This window comes from Hyaena hyaena, unplaced genomic scaffold (genome assembly GCF_003009895.1).
Source record: "Hyaena hyaena isolate Hyena2069 unplaced genomic scaffold, ASM300989v1 scaffold_16, whole genome shotgun sequence".
In the NCBI taxonomy this organism is placed as follows: Eukaryota; Metazoa; Chordata; class Mammalia; order Carnivora; family Hyaenidae; genus Hyaena; species Hyaena hyaena.
The window spans coordinates 2,783,440-2,801,234 of NW_024080650.1; the positions used below are offsets into that span (position 1 = coordinate 2,783,440).

Consider the following 17,795-nt stretch of genomic DNA (forward strand, 5'->3'; position numbering starts at 1 on the left):
TGCATCCCAAGAATAAATCCCACTTGATCGTGGTGAGTAATTCTTTCAATGTATTGTTGGATTCGGTTTGCTAGTATCTTGTTGAGAATTTTGCATCCTTGTTCATCAGGGAGACTCATATGTAATTCTTTTTAGTGGGGTCTTTGTCTGGTTTTGGAAACAAGGTAATGCTGGCCTCATAGAATGAGTTTGAAAGTTTTCCTTCCATTTCTGTTTTTTGGAACAGCTTCAAAATAGATATTAACTCTTCTTTAAATGTTTGATAGAACTCCTCTGAGAAGCCATTTACTTTTGTTTGTTGGGAGAGTTTTGATTACTGATTCAATTTTTTTTTTTTTTTTTTACAAATAGTTTATTGTCAAATTAGTTTCCACATAACACTCAGTGCTCATCCCCACAAGTGTCCTCCTCCATGCCCATCCCCCCCTCCCCCTGATTCAATTTTTTTTAACTGGTTATAGGTTAAAACCCATTTTAAAGGTTACTTTTATTTTGAATCTTTGATAATTAGCCAGAATCTATCATTGAGTTTTAAAAAAATGAGTATCTTGCTATGTACAAAACAAAAAATGTGAAGGGATAATTAGAAAAAAAAAAAAAGATTATGTTAACAAATATGTTTCTTTTAAAAAAAAACAATTGCATTTCAATGAATTTATTTAAGAACTACAAATAACTCATCTAATCAATACTGATCTAGGAATGATCTTTCTTCCATTGCTTCTTTGAGAAAGCTGGACGTCCCAGAAAATTAACTTCTTTCCCATTTAGCCCCTACAGAGAAAGATTAAAACATGTATGTACCCTGTCCCACCCCTATGCATCCCCAGAAAAGTTCATATTAGCTGCCTATGTAAGAATATGTGTGTAGCTTTGGTAAAAGTGGATATGACATGCATATTTGACTGTATACGAGGGTCTATGATGGTGTATTCATGGTGTCACAGGTCAGGATTATGGTCAGCCAGTGCTGCCCTGTAATAAGTCTAAAACTACAAAAAAGCCGTCTCTCAGTTAATTACTTGCCCTATTTTCATTTCTGTTGTGGGAGCTCCTTGCAAACAGGTACAGTACCATATTTTTATCCCATGAACATTCAGTATACTTAAACACCTATGATATACCTTAAAAAGAGATGGCACCATTTGCAATGACGTAGATTGAGCTAAAGAGTAAAATAAGCAAAATAAGTCAGTCAGAGAAAGACAAATACCATATGATTTGACTGCTGTGTTGAATTTAAGAAACAAACAAGCAAAGGGCAAAAAGAAAGAGAGACAAACCAAGAAACAGACTCTTAACAATAGAGAACAAACTGACGGTTACCAGAAGGGAGGCAGGTTACTAGAAGGGAGGCAGGAGGGGGGGCTGGGTGAAACCGGTTATGGGGATTAAGGCATGCACTTGTGATGATGAGCACTGGGTGTTGTGTGGAAGTGTTGAATCACTATATTGTACACCTGAAACAAATATTACACTGTATGTTAACTGGAATTTAAGTAAAAACTTTAAAGAGAGAGAGATGGGAATTAGAAGGCTAACTGCAGAGTGTTTTTGAGCCTGGTACCATGGTGTACAACGTTGCAGGGCTGTTTGCTAATCTCAAACTAGAATGCGTTAATTTTCTTTTATTTACTATGTTAATACATTTTTAGGAACACTATTTCCATTATAATTTTGATGAAGATTTTTTTTTAAGTCTTTGTCTTTTAGAAGACATGAATGGAGACTATAGAGGCAGAGGATTTGGACGAGGGAGGTTTCAAAGCTGGAAAAGAGGACGAGGTGGTGGGAGCTTCACAGGAAAATGGAGAGAGAGAGAACACAGACCTGACCTGAATAAAACCACAAGAAAGCATACTTCTGGTAGGGGAGGTCAAAGATTGCTCGATTGTTTTTTCTTCATGAAGGAAGCTATTTATGCTTCTCCTGCAAACTTCAGTCTTTGAGATGATGTTATTCCTTAAAGTAGTATTTAAACATTAAGATCCAAAATTTTTCCTGAAACCTATAACTTAACCTGTAACTACTAATATCATGTCAGTTTCTCATTGTCAGAAAGAGAAGCAAATTGGGAAAAAATGTTCTTTTTCTACTGACCTCATGCTGGCTTCAGTAGCACATGTGCTGTTTCTACTGACTTAGTATTCTGGGTTGTTGTTGTTGTTTTGTTTTTTTTGTTTTTTTTGTTTTTTTTTTTCAGAACAAACCTCACAGTCTTTGCTACTACAATCAACATTGGATCATTTCATACCGTATAAAGGCTGGAAGCTTTATTTCTCTGAAGGTAGAGTCAAAAGTGCAAAGAGTACCATAGATTCTATTTTCTTAACTTGTTGGATCCTGCATCTACTATTACTATAATGCATTTGGCTTACTCATAGATACCCTCTTCTTTAATTTTAGTTCACACACACAATTAAATCATGTTCATGTTTTTTTTTTTTTTTTAATATTTTTTATTTATTTCTAGGAGAGAGAGAGAGAGAGACAGCGTGAGCAGGGGAAGGTCAGAGAGAGAGGGAGTCACAGACTGAAACAGGCTCCAGGCTCTGAGCTGGCAGTCAGCACAGAGCCCGAAGCGGGGCTCGAACCCACGAACCGCGAGATCATGACCTAAGCGAAAGTCGGACGCTTAACCGACTAAGCCACCCAGGCGCCCCCTAAATCATGTTCATGTTTAAAGAGTATTATTTTTAGGGTTTTGTATCAGTTAGGAAAGCAGAAACCACAGTAGGTTCTTTCAAAAAGGGGATTTTACACAGTGAATTGAATATATAGTTGGAAGTCTAAAAAGAGCAAAAGGAGGTTGTGCCTGGGTGGCTATTGGCTGAGCCTCTGACTGTTGATTTCGGCTCAGGTCATGATCCCAGGGTCATGGGATTGAGCCCTATACATTGAGCTCCACACTAAGCCTGGAGTCTGCTTTCTCTCTCTCTCTCTCTCTAATAAAAAAAAAAAACCTTAAAAATTAAAGAGCAAAACGGGGACACTGTGATAAGCCCTCAGTTAATAGTAATTTCTGGAAGCAGCAACCATCCTTATGGATGATGGAACAAAAAGTGAGAAGTTCTGAGGTTGTCACGAGGTAGGGATTCAAAGGAAGAGCTGTTGCTTCAGCTGCTGAGGGACACCCTGCAAAGCTGTGCTTGGACCTCTGAAGGGTACTTTTCACACCTTTGCTCAGACTACTGCAGTGAATGAAGCTGCTTGTTGCTGGTAACTCTGGTGGGAGGAAGACACTACTGATGCTCAGAGGTGGAGGCTGGAAATTCTCCACAGCTGGAGAGATGCTGAAAAGAATTAGAAACAAAAATAAAATCCTTCCTCCTTGCCACCTTCCAGTCAGTCTCTAACATGCCTCCAATTGGCAGAACTTAAAGGGAGTCCGGACACACACACACACACACACACACACACACACACACGTATCTGTGGGTTTTTTTTCCACTAGACTGTATACTGCTTTAAGGGCAAGAATCTTGCCCCATACCAGGCACTCAGTATTCATTTGGTGAATGAATAAAGTGCTTTACAAATGTTTTCTGTAGTGAGTCTTTTTTTTTTTTTTCCTATTACATAGACAGATATGTTTCTTAGGTGATGTCTCTTGTTGCTTTAGGATGCATTAGCTACCAACACCTGCAATATTTCCCTAGCAGTTAGACCAGAACACTAGAAGTGATCTTGAGACTGTTCCTAAAAATGAAGTTGAGCAGACATCTTAGATTTAACCATCTATACTTCCAGACTACTTCATTGTATTGTTTTTTTGTGGGAGACTGGTTTGAAAATGTTATAGAATTTTACAGTGTAAAAGTTTTGGGACCAGAGTGAAGTAGTGGTCTGTCTACTATAACCTCAGGAAAGGATCTGACATTTGGCATTTTGGACTTGTAGAATTTACTTTGCAAGGACTGGCTTTAACTCTGTTTCTGAATAAGAATTTTATTCATGTGTCTAGCTTTGCCTTTATTATAATTTTCATTTTAAGCTCTATTATGTAAGCTATTTGAACTACCAGGTCCTATTAAGTGTCACAGTTTCAGTACAAAGATTCCCATATAGTATTGGTGCTTTTAGAGAAAAACACTTCTTATTTGCATTTAAGATTATGCAGACCTAAGCTTGTTTTAGAATCTTAACTATTCACTCAATACTTAACTATTCTTATGGAAATATAATCAGAATGCAAATTGGAAAAAGTCCTCTACCATGCGTACAGTGTTTCTTCGTCCCATGAAAAATATGCCTGTCTATGTATGATTATTAGTGCTAATGACATATTTGTTGGATTAGTTTACAGCAATAGCTCTCCTTTTATTGAGAAGATTCAAGCATTTGAGAATTTTTTCACAAGGCGTATTGATTTATATGATAAGGTAAGATTCCCATACAGCAAAGCCACCAGTCCACCTTTATGTGTTGTCTTCTTGAACCATGTGTTTGAGGTGCTAGTGATCAACAGAGGCTGGAGCCAGACAGCCTTGATCCAGATCCCAGCTCTGCCACTTAGCTGCAGTGTGGACTTTAGTGTGTTACTTATGTTCTTTGTACCTTAGCATTCTAATCTATCAGTTGGTCATAATAGTATTAATACATACCACAAAGTGTTGTGAAGAGGCATAAATAAGTTCATGTGTTTTAAATACTGTAACTATGCTTGGCACAAAGCTTATTATACTCATTGTTATCACCATTTAAGCATATGCTTTCTCAGAGTAATTGAATGTTTAGTTATGATCATTGACTCCAAAAAGACATCATTGTTTTCATGCTTTTAATATTTTATAGGATGAAATAGAAAGAAAGGGAAGTATTTTGGTGGATTTTAAAGAACTGACAAAAGACGATGAAATGACTAAATTGGTACCAAATATAGCAAATGAGTTAAGGGATACACCTGAGAAAACCTTGGCTTGCATGGGTCTGGCAATACATCAGGTAAATATTTATTTTTGTGCTGACTTTTGTCAAAATTTTAAAGGAAGATTTTACAGTAACATGCCTTCCCTAAATGGTAGTTTTTAACCAACTAGAACTGAAGAATTGCAATCCTGTCCTGAAAGATAACATGCATTCTATATACAACATACAACAGCTTATCTAAATAAAACATTTATTTTAATTTATTTGAACTAGTTTAGTCTATTAAAGATAATGCAGGAATTGAAGAGCTCTTGGAAACAATCTCATAAGGAAGATAAGACAAGGATCATGTTGTTATCAGTTATGAACTTGGAAAACAACCTCAGATTTAGGTTCTGTGGCATGAGGCAAGTCACTTAATCTCCCTGAGTGACCCCATATATAAATGGAAAATATGCTGTCCCTGTTTTTCTCAGGGTCAGTTGACACAACGTATGTGAAAGTATTATTTAGGTTGACAGATAAATGTTGCCAGGTAAAGAGTTGTAAATCTCAGAACAGGCACAGATAAAATACTGGATGCATTCAGAAAAAGTAAGACTATTGGGGAGGAATGGGGAAAGGTCAGAGGAAGACTTTGTAGAGATGGTAGGGTTATGATGGGTCTTAAAGGGGTTCTGAGAATTAGACATAGACCAGAGGAGGTAATGGTATCCAGGTACAGGAATTAACTAATTACAACGATGTGTATACAGCTGGTAACCTGAGACTGGAAACCTTGGTGTTGTCTTAAGACTCGTCTCACTCATTAGTTCTCTGTATCCAAGTCACCACATTCTTTCTTTCCTATTTCTAAAACATCTCTTAACTCCACCTCTTTTCCATCCTTATTGGCCCTCCACCCCTTTTTTTTTTTTATGTTTGTTTATTTTTGAGAGAGAGACAGACAGAGTGTGAGTGCAGAAGTGGCAGAGAAAGAGGGAGACACAGAATCTGAAGCAGGCTCCAGGCTCTGAGCTGTCAGCACAGAGCCTGATGTGGGGCTCAAACTCACGAACTATGAGATCATGACCTGAGCCAGTCGGACACTTAACCGACTGAGCCACTCAGGTGCCCCAACCCCTCCACCCTTCTTAAACCTTCATTATCTTTCCTAAATTGTTGCTATACATGGCGAAACATGATCTGTGTTTGGAAACTGGGGTCTTCTTCCATGTGAAATCCAAATCCTTTATGTGACATTGAAGGCCTTCTGTGATGTGGTTCACCTTCCTCCTCACTTTCAGTCACTACCATTAAGCTAAGCTGAGCTCTCCCCAGAATTCTTTTCAACACTCTGACTTCTTGCACATGCTGTCCCTTAACCATGAAATGCCCCTTGTGTTGCATCCAAATTTGAGGGGCCTAACTCTGATGTCTCTTCATGAAACATTTCTCAGTACCATTTTTCAAAACTTGCATAGTATTTTGTCTTTATAGTCTTTTTAACAACTAGAGCTATATATGTGCATCTCATTTTTACTCTTAGATTGTCAGCATATAGCTTTGTACACAAGAGGATATTAAATATTTAATGTCAAATGTCAAGGGAGTGGGTATTGTGTATTTCAGAAGTCATCGTTATTTTCTCTACCTTAATTAATCACTGAATATAAAGTAGAAAATATGTATTCATCAGAGTCTGTCCAGGAGGTAATAGCTTTAGGGACTGTTGTAAGGACTTTTAATATGAAGCTTAGTTTGGACAGAAAGTAGCAGACAGGGATGCTGGAGTTTTCTAGTCCGGGGACAACAAAATCCCAGATAAAACATAATCCACTATAAAATAAGTAGTCACAACTAAATATCAGAATTTAAAAAAAAATTTTTTAATGTTCTTCTTTTTTTTTTTTTTGAGAGAGACAGAGTGCAAGCAGGGGAGGGACAGAAAGAGAGGGAGATACAAAATCCAAACCATGCTCCAGGTTCCAAGTTGTCAGCAAGGTGCCTGATGGAGGGTTCAAACCCACAAATCACGAGATCATGACCTGAGCTGAAGTCAGATGCTTAACTGACTAAGCCACCCAGGCACTCCTTAAATATCAGAGTTTTAAAGGGCTGTTAGAGTTCTGTTAATATTCTGTTCTGAACTGTTTATATTCATAAGCTTCATATTTCTATAAAAGAGTTCTACTTCAAGGTATATTTTGTTTTCCAACTGTTTAGGTATTAACTAGGGACCTTGAAAGGCATGCAGCTGAATTACAAGCCCAAGAAGGATTGTCTAGGGATGGGGAAACAATGGTAAATGTGCCACACATTCATGCAAGGTAAGGATTTGCTAGTATCAAAGTATTATTTAGAATCTGGCATTTAAGACTGTTTGAAAATGGAAACCTCATTTTATAAAACCAGAGAAATCAGTAAAAAAAAGGTATGAGTTCTTTGCTATCTTACTGTTTATCACATTCAAGTGAACTCACTCAGAATTCTTCAAAAATAAATTTTCCCTACCCAAATAAGGTGATTTCCCAACCTGTATATTTTTGTAAAAATTGATTTTGGATGTATACTTCTCAGGATGCTGCTATTTATTTATTTTTTTTTTTTAATTTTTTTAATGTTTTTTATTTATTTCTAGGAGAGAGAGAGAGACAGCGTGAGCAGGGGAGGGTCAGAGAGAGAGGGAGTCACAGACTGAAACAGGCTCCAGGCTCTGAGCTGACAGTCAGCACAGAGCCCGACGCAGGGCTTGAACCCACGAACCGCGAGATCATGACCTAAGCGAAAGTTGGACGCTTAACCGACTAAGCCACCCAGGCGCCCCAGGATGCTGCTATTTAAATTAATGATCTATGTAATACAGTAATGGTGTGATTATATTTTGTTGAAATAACTAGGTTATTTTGTTGAAATAACAGGACAAACGAAATTCTGTTTTTCTTTAATTCATCTTTATTTAAGATTTTAAATTCTAGGGGTGCCTGGGTGGCTCAGTCGGTTGAGCGTCCAACTTCGGCTCAGGTCATGATCTCACGGTTCGTGGGTTCGAGCCCCATGTCAGGCTCTGTGCTGACAGCTAGCTCAGAGCCGGGAGCCTGTTTCAGATTCTGTATCTCCCTCTCTCTCTGACCCTCCCCTGCTCACGCTGTCTCTCTCTCTCAGAAATAAATAAAAACATTAAAAAAATTTTTAAAAAGATTTTAAATTCTAGTTAGGAGAGATGAATAGGGTAATCACTAGGGTTTTTTTTTTTCTTTTTCAGAATTTATAGAAGACATTTTGTAACAGTTCTTGAAAAAGAAGTTAGAAACTCAAGTCACTTTTTTCCTTTTGATGTTAGTTTTTTCCTTTTTTCCCTTAGAGAACAGCCAGTGGGACAAGAAGAAAAGGGAAGGCTTAGCATTTTTTTAATCTTTAAGAACAATTTAATTCCTCTGAAATTTCTGATCTATAGGGATGATACGGTTTGAGAATCCCACAGTGCTCCTAAAAGGAAGTTGTGAGGATACAGATAACTTCACTGTTGGTTTATTGTAAATTCATAGATAAATACATTTTTGGTTTTGTTTTTAGGGTCTATAACTATGAACCCTTGACACAGCTCAAGAACGTCCGAGCAAATTACTATGGAAAATACATCGCTCTGCGAGGGACAGTGGTTCGTGTCAGTAACATAAAGCCTCTGTGCACTAAGATGGCTTTTCTTTGTGCTGCATGTGGAGAAGTTCAGGGTTTTCCTCTTCCAGATGGAAAATATAATCTTCCCACAAAGGTAATATGTTCTTTAACTACTTAATTATGTATCTTGGTAGAGAAGGCAAATCAGTTTACAGAAAACATTTCCCAGTGTTTCTGAGCACAGAGCTTATTTTCAGTTCTTAAATTATAAAATACCTCAGAGTACAGAAAATAAGCCAATAAAACATTCCTCTAATCATCACCTAGAATTTTACATTTTGCCGGCTTCAGTTATATTTTTAAAGATCTGAAGCATTATTGATGTGATTAGTGTCTCTTTTGTGCCCCCTTGTACCATTCCCAGAGACAGTCATTATCCTGAAGTTAATGTGTATCCTTTCCATTCATATTTTTATATTCTGACTTAATGGGTTTGACAATGATGTGTTTATTTTATCTTTATTAACTTTTTTAGACTGTAGATTTTAAAGCCATAGAAAAGTAGAGGATATATATAGCTACCATTATAAGTTGACAAATATTAATGTTTTGTGATTTCAGCTTAATTTTTTAAACATAAAACATTAAGTATTAGAGTTAAAGTTGAGGTCTCTCCTTTCCCCTCCCCAGTTCTATTCACTTTTTTCATCCCTAGAGGCAGCCACTCTTCTGAAATTGGCATAAATTCTTCAAATTTGCATTCTCATACCTGACAATATGTGTAAGGTTTGTTTTGTGTGTGGTTGCATGAATGGTATATTGAAAATAACATTCTGCAACTTTTTTTTTTCACTTGGTTATTTTGGAGTTTACCTATCATAACACATATATAATTCTTTTATCATTACCATTGTGGAGTATCCGATTGAATGAATGCCATTATTTATCCATTCTCCTGGTAGATATTTGTGTTGCTTCCAGTTTTTTACGGCTATATATGATACTGCAGAGAACATTCTTGTACATATGTCTGTAACAGAGGAATTTCTCGGTTCTGGGATAGCTTATTGTTAACTATTAGATGTTGCCAAATAACTTTCCATAGTGTTGGTCCCAGCTTACACTTCTGCTGTAGTGTTAAACAATTACCATCTCTCTGTATTTTCATTAATGCTTTTAAATGTTGTCATTCTAGTGGGGTAAATGGCATTTCATTTTTGATATGAATTTCTATTATTTCTGTTATAGTTGAACATCTTTTCACATCTTTATTGGCCATTCTGTTTCCTTCTTTATTGAATTTTCTCTTTATGTTTTCTGCTTATTTTTTGTTTATACTATTGATAGGAGTTTTTAAAATTAATTTTAGATAATAATCATTGATTATCTACATTATAGGTAACTTCTCCCAGTATTTGGTGTATCTTTTAACTTTGTGGTATATTTTTTGCTCTATAGTTTTACATTTTGATAGGGTTAAAGTGATTGTTTTTTCCCCTGATGACTTCTACTTTTTATACCCTTCTTATAAAGGCCTTGTTTACTTGAATATTATAAACATATCTCTGACATTCTTTTTTAGTACTTCTGGTCGTATTTTTTATATTTAGATTTTTGTTCATTAGGAATTTAATCTTGGGAATGGCACTAAGCTAAGGATCTAATTTTATTCTTTTAGGTGAAAAGCCAGTTGTCACCATTTATTATTTAAACCCTCTATTCCTACTGATGTGTATTGCTTCTTCTGTGGTACACTTTGATTTTATAGACATGTGACTCTGTTTCATTTCACTGGTCCTATACCAGCTGTTTATGATCTTATACTGATCTCATTAAAACTTTTGATAAGGCAGGGAGACTTACCGTACCTATTCTTCTTTTCCAAGGTTGCCTTTACCAACCTTGGACTTTAATAAATTTAACATTTATTACATTTTTGCACAAACTGAAATTTGTAGGGTTTCCTTCTCTTACAGGAAGAACGGAGTGTGTTGGATTCATGTATTGGTTCTTTTTTAAAATATGTTTTCTTAATATTTATTTTGAGAGAGAGAGAGAGAGCTGGAGGGAGGGAGGGAGAGAGATGGAGAAAGAGGGAGGGAGGGAACTTGTGCATGGGGGAGGGGCATAGAGAGAGGGAGAGAGAAAATCCCAAGCAGGTTCTATGCTGTCAGCACAGAGCCATAAATGGGGTTTGATCTCACGAATGACTCAATCATGACCTGAGCTGAAATCAAGAGTTGGTTGCTTAACCAAATGAGCCACACAGGCACCCCTCAGCTATTGGTTCTGAATAATCAGTGGTGTTGGTAAATGGGTGTCATCTATTATTTGTCTGGGCTTAAGATTCAGGCTCTGCCCTTAGCTCTGAGGCCAGAATTTAAATCTTGATTTATTGGATGTTTACTGTACACATTTGGTCAAGGCAGTTTCATGCCCTCCAGTATCATGGGTGGTAATGCTGACTTATAGAATGAGTGCTAGTGTGGAGCTTATTGTTCTGTTTGTGTCTGAACTTCAGTGAACTGAAGCTCCCAGAAAAATGATTGTGCCAGGAAATCGCTGTTTCAGTATCTATTACTGCACAAATCACCCTAAAACTTAGTGGCTTAAAATAACAACCGCCCTTTAATGATTTCTCATGGTTTCCGTCAGTCTGAAGTTCAGAACTGCTTGGTTGGGTAGTTCTGCCTCTAGATCTCTTACAGAGTGGTAGTCCAATGGCGTCTGGAGCTGAACAGTGAGGGGCTGCGGTCGCTGGGGACTGGAGTCACTGGGGGTGGGCTGGGCGTCTCTCTTCTGAGTGGTCACTCGGACTAGTTTCAGTTTCTCACGCACAGTATGACATCTCAGGATACTCATTGTGTACACATGGCTTCAAGAGACAGATGTCCAGCTCTCAGGAAGAAACAGCTTCGCCTCTTTTGAGCTAGCCTCAGATGTCAGACAGTGTCACTTCTGTCACATTCTGTTGGTTACAAAGCCTATCCAGATTCCAAAAAGGGGAAATTAGACTCCATCTCTTGATGGGAGAGTCATAAGGTTCTAGAAAGGCTCTTGGGGGAGATATTGTTGCAGTCATATTTGGAACTGACACAGTCTGTGGCACAATCTGTGAATTTATAAATGCATCTTGGGGTCCAAACTGCAAACAAGTGACTTATAAAAACTTGAACACAGCTCACTTACATGATGAAGACTGCCATTGTGGTACAATAAATATTATATAAACAGTACACAAAGAAGTGAGATAGGGGAGCTAGGGATTAAAGAAGACCCAGGAAGGCTTTGGAAAGGGGGAGGATTAAGGGTGGGTGTGCGGGACTGGATGCGAGAGGGCATTCAAGGATCAGGAGACTACATGGGCATGAAGGAAGGAAGAAGTGCTTGTGTGAGAGGCCTGTGAGGAGCCTTGCACACCCACATCAGAAAGAATAAGAGCACTAATCAAGAGGGACCAGCTGAAAAAGTACCTCAAAAGCTTGTGATACAGAATTGATGCAGAAGGAAATAGAAAGTCATTAAGTTCTTAGTGCATTTTTCTTTAACACCATCCTGAGACCAACTTAAAACAATATTAAATGAAGCATTTTAACTTGAATTTTCCCGAGATGTGATTATAGTTTATCAAAATCTGGATGTGAATTACTCTTGTTGCAGTGTCCTGTGCCCACGTGTCGAGGGAGGTCATTCACTGCTCTCCGTAGCTCTCCTCTTACGGTTACGATGGACTGGCAGTCAATCAAGTAAGCAGTCAGACTATTAAATAAAACACATATCTCTCATACTGCCAAGTAAACCTATATTCCTATATCTTACTGTGATTCTTATCAGTAGGCAGTGATAGAGTATATAATAAAAGATTTATTTCATTAAGAGTTTGTCTTGAAATGATAATTGTCTTTATTTGAAATTTGTTCTGTATCAGATTCTAGAAAAGATTTAAAGTGCAAGTATCATGTCCTTATGCTGTTGAGGAATAGTTCATTTTGTTTCTCATTTATGTGATTCATTGAACTTGATGTAGACCATTAAAGCTGTATAATTTTCTTTCCATAATGAGCTATGATAGAAACATTGTTTAGAAATTTAAAATAAAGAATCCCTTAGAAATGGCATATTTCATGTTCTCACTGTCCATGAGACATTTTACTATAGGTTTTTTTTTAAAGCTGTTTTTTTGTAGGTCGTGTGTGTGTGTGTGTGTGTGTGTGTGTGTGTGTGTGTGTATGTGTATTTTTAACCCAACAATTTATTCTATTTTATCTGGCTGTAGTCTCATACGTAATTCATTCCTTGAAGTCAGAGTGCTACCCAGGAAACCTGGCTAAAACAGGAGAGAGATAGTCTTAAAAAAAACACTAAGAACCTAGAGAGAAAGTGAGGTAGATTGCTACTAACCCTGTCCTAACTTTACCTCCTTCTGTTAAAATTAAGACCAACATATACAATAGTTAACTGTATACTATGCTGAGACCTTCACAAACACTCTTACTTTATAGTAGAAGAAAGGTTTAAAATTTTTTTTTACATTTTATTTTTTTAAATTTTATTTATTTTTGAGAGAGAGAGAGAGTATGAGCCAGGGAGGGACAGAGAGAGGGAGAGACAGAATCCAAAGCAGGCTCTAGGCTCTGAGCTGTCAGCACAGAGCCCAACATGGGTCTCGAACCCACAAATTGTGAGATCATGACCTGAGCCAAAGTTGGATGCTTAATAGACTAAGCCACCCAGGCACCGCTACATTTTATTTTTAAAAAGTTTAATTCCATCACAGGTAACATACAGTGTTATATTAGTTTCAGGTGTACAATATAGTGATCGCTCATTGCTCATCACGAGAAGTGTGCTCTTAATCCCCTTCACCTAGGAACAAGTGCCCTCCCGCATGCCCATCACCCCACTTCCCCTCTCCCACACCCGCATCTGCCCTCAGTCTGTTCTTAGCATTCAAAAGTCTCTCATGGTTTGTCTCTGTCCCTCTCCCCAATTATTTTTCCCCTTCTTCCGCATGGTCCTCCTAGTCCACCTATATGTGCAAACATATGGTATCTGTCCTTCTCTGCCTGACTTATTTCGTTTAGCATAACACCCTCTAGTTCCATCCATGTTGCTACACATGGCCAGATTTCATTCTTTCTCATTGCCATGTAGTATTCCATTGTATAGATATACCACGTCTTCTTAATCCATTCATCAATTGGTGGACACTTACGTTCTTTCCATGTTTTGGCTGATGTTGAGAGTGCTGCTATGAACATTGGGGTACATTTGCTCCTATGCATCAGCAATACTGTATCCCTAGGGTAAATTCCTAGCAGTGCTATTGCTGGGTCATAGGGGAGTTCTATTGTTAATTTAATGAGGAACCTCCAAACTGTTTTCCAGAGGGGATGAACCAGAATACATTCCCACCAACAGTGTAGGGGGGTGCCCGTTTCTCCACATCCTCGCCACCATCTAGAGTCTCCTGATTTGTTCATTTTAGCCACTCTGACTGGTGTGAGGTGGTATCTCAGTGTGGTTTTGATTTGTTATTTCCCTGATGATGAGGGATGCTGAGCATGTGTCTGTATGCCATCTGGATGTCCTCTTTGGAGAAGTGTCTGTTCATGTCTTCTGCCCATTTCTTCATTGGATTATTTGTTTTTCAGGTGTGGAGTTTGATGAGTTCCTTATAGATATTGGATACTCGCCCTTTATCTGATAAGTCATTTGCAACTATCTTTTCCCATTCCATCAGTTGCCTATTAGTTTTATGGATTGTGTCCTTTGCCGTGCAGGAGCTTTTTATCTTGATAAGGTCCCAGTAGTTCATTTTTGCTCTTGATTCCTTTGCCTTTGGGGATTCTCTTGCTGCGGTTGAGGTCAAGGAAGTTTTTTCCTGCTTTCTCTTCTAGGGTTTTGATGGTTTCTGTCTCACATTCAGGTCCTTTATCCATTTTGAGTTTATTTTTGTGTCTGGTGTGAGAAAATGATCTAGTTTCATTCTTCTGCATGTTGTTGTCCAGTTCTCCCAGCACTATCTGTTAAAGAGGCTGTCTTTTTCCCATTGGATACTCTTTCCTGCTTTGTCAAAGATTAGTTGGCCATACATTTATGGGTCCAATTCTGAGCTCTATTCTATTCTATTCTATTGGTCTGTTGTGTCTGTTTTTGTGCCCCTACCATACTGTCTTGATGATTACAGCTTTGTAGTAGTGGCTAAAGTCTGGGATGGTGATGCCTCCCGTTTTCGTTTTCTTCTTCAATATTACTTTGCGTCTTTTGTGGTTCCATACAAATTTTAGGATAATTTGTTCTAGTTTTGAGAAGAATGCTGGTGCAATTTTGATGGGAATCGCATTGAATGTGTAGATTGCTTTGGGTAGTAATGACATTTTAACAATATTTATTCTTCTGACCCATGAGCATGGAATGTTTTTCCATTTCTTTGTGTCTTCTTCAGTTTCCTTCATAAGTTTTCTATAGTTTTCATCATACAGATCTCCTGTATCTTTGGCTAGGTTTATTCCTAGGTATTTTATGTTTTTTTTTGCAATTGTGATTGGGATCCGTTTCTTGATTTCTCTTTCTGTTGCTTCATTGTTGGTGTATAGAAATGCAACTGATTTCAATACGTTGATTTTGTACCCTGCAACTTTGCTGAATTCTTGGATCAGTTCTAGTAGGCTTCTGGTAGAGTCCGCTGGGTTTTCTATGTAGAGTATCATGTCGTCTGCGAAAAGTGAAAGTTTGACTTCTTTACCAATTCTGATGCCTTTATTTCCTTTTGTTGTCTGATGGCTGATGCTAGGACTTCCAGCACTATGTTAAACAACAGTGTTAAGAGTGGACATCCCTGTCTTGTACCTGATCTCAGGGGGAAAGCTCTCAGTTTTTCCCCATTGAGGATGATGTTAGCTGAGGGCTTCTCATAGATGGCTTTTATGATATTTAGGTAAGTTCCTTCTATCCCGACTTTCTCGAGTGTCTTTATTAAGAAGGGATGCTGTATCTTATCAAATGATTTTTCTGCATCTATTGACAGGATCATATGGTTTTTATCTTTTCTTTTGTTAATGTGATGTATCACACTGATTGATTTGCGAATATTGAACCAGCCCTGTAACCCAGGAATGAATCCCACTTGATCATGGTAGATAATTCTTTTTATGGTCTGTTGGATTCAGTTTGCAAGTATCTTGTTGAGGATTTTTGCATCTGTATTCATCAAGGATATTGGCCTGTAGTTCTCTTTTTTTGCTGCGTCTCTGTCTGGCTTGGGAATCAAAGTGATGCTGGCTTTGTAAAATGAGTCCAGAAGTTTTCCTTTGAGTTCTATTTTTTGGAATAGCTTGAGAAGAATTGGGATTAATTCTGTTTTAATGTCTGGTAGAATTCTTCAGGGAAGCCATCTGGCCCAGGGCTCTTATTTGTTGGGGGATTTTTGATAACCGATTCGATTTCCTCACTAGTTATGGGTCTGCTCAGATTTTCTATGTCTTCCTGTATGAATTTTTGTAGCGTGTATGTGTTTAGGAATTTGTCCATTTCTTCTAAGTTGTCCAGTTTGTTGGCATATAATTTTTCATAGTATTGCCTGATAATTGCTTGTATTTCTGAGGGGTTGGTTGTAATAAGTCCTTTTTCATTCATGATTTTGTCTATTTGGGTGCTCTCTCTTTTCTTTTTGAGAAACCTGGCTAGAGGCTTGTCAATTTTGTTATTTTTTCAAAAAACCAACTCTTGGTTTCATTGATCTGTTCAACTGTTTTTTTTGGTTTCTATATTGTTTATTTCTGCCCTGATTTTTATTATTTCTCTTCTCCTACTGGGTTTGGGGTGCCCCTGTTGCTCTCCCTCTAGTTTCTTTAGGTGCACTGTTAGATTATGTACTTGCACTTTTTCTAATTTCTTGAAATAAGCCTGGAGTGTAATGTACTTTCCTCTTAGGACTGCCTTTGCCACATCCCATAGAGTTTGAATTGTTGTATTTTCATTTTTATTTGTTTCCATATATTTTTAAATTTCTTCTCTAATTGCCTGATTGGCCCATTCGTTCTTTAGTAGGGTGTTTTTTAACCTCCATGTTTCTGGAGGTTTTCCGGACTTCTTCCTGTGGTTGATTTCAAGTTTCATAGCATTGTGATCTGAAAGTGTGCATGGTATGATCTAAATTCTTTTATATTTATTGAGGGCTGCTTTATGTCCCAGTATGTGATCTATCTTGGAGAATGTGCCATGCGCACTTGAGAAGAAAGTGAATTCCATGGCCTCAGAATGTAGAGTTCTAAATATATCTGTCAAATCCATCTGGTCCAATGTGTCATTCAAGTCTTTTGTTTCTTTAGTGATTATTTGTCTAGTTGATCTATCCATTGCTGTAAGTGGAGTATTAAAGTCCCCTGCTATTAGCACATTCTTATCCATAAGATTTTTTCTGTTTGTGATGAATTGTTTTATATATTTAGGTGCTTCCATATTTGGTGCATAGACATTTATAATTGTTAGTTCTTCCTGATGGATAGACCGTGTAATTATTACATAATGCCCTTCTTCATCCCTTGTTACTGTTTTTACTTTAAAGTCCAGTTTGTCTGATATAAGTATAGCTACTCCAGCTTTCCTTTGACTTCCAGTAGCATGATAGATATTTCTCCATCCCCTTACTTTCAATTTGAAGATGTCCTTCAGTCTAAAATGAGATTCTTGTAGGGGCACCTGGGTGGCTTAGTCGGTTAAGCGTCCGACTTTCGCTTAGGTCATGATCTTGTGGTTCGTGGGTTCGAGCCTCGCTTCGGGCTCTGTGCTAACTGCCAGGTCAGAGCCTGGAGCCTGTTTCAGAGACTGTGACTCCCTCTCTCTCTGACCCTCCCCTGCTCACGCTGTCTCTCTCTCTCTCCTAGAAATAAATAAAACATTAAAAAAAATTAACAAAAAATAAAATGAGATTCTTGTAGACAGAAAATAGATGGATTTCATTTTTTTTATCCATTCTGCTACCCTGTGTCTTTTGATTGGAGCATTCAGCCCATTTACATTCAGTGTTATTATCGAAAAATATGCGTTTAGAGTCGTCGTGTCCTTTGTGGGATTCATGCTTGTGGTGGTGTCTCTGGTATCTTGTGTTCCTTGCAACATTTCCTTTAGAGAGTCCCCCTCAGGATTTCTTGTAGGGCTGGTTTAGTGGTGACAAATTCTTTCAGTTTTTGTTTATTTGGAAAGACTTTTATCTCTCCTTCTATTCTAAATGACCAGCTTGCTGGATAGAGGATTCTTGGCTGCATATTTTTTCTGTTCATCACATTGGAGATTTTCTGCCATTCCTTTCTGGCATGCCAAGT

General features: G+C 37.8%; 1 protein-coding gene across 1 annotated transcript in view; it reads left to right on the plus strand.

Moving 5' to 3' along the window:
- The window catches only part of MCM8 (minichromosome maintenance 8 homologous recombination repair factor), a 45,169-nt gene continuing 27,374 nt past the window's right edge, over positions 1–17,795 (plus strand). Inside the window, exons 1-8 of the mRNA XM_039224266.1 lie at positions 1–32; positions 1,700–1,866; positions 2,204–2,287; positions 4,300–4,382; positions 4,795–4,944; positions 7,075–7,178; positions 8,425–8,623; positions 12,130–12,215. Coding sequence (XP_039080197.1) covers positions 1,719–1,866; positions 2,204–2,287; positions 4,300–4,382; positions 4,795–4,944; positions 7,075–7,178; positions 8,425–8,623; positions 12,130–12,215 — 854 coding nt within the window. The 5' untranslated portion in view covers positions 1–32; positions 1,700–1,718. The remainder of the gene's footprint in view (positions 33–1,699; positions 1,867–2,203; positions 2,288–4,299; positions 4,383–4,794; positions 4,945–7,074; positions 7,179–8,424; positions 8,624–12,129; positions 12,216–17,795) is intronic.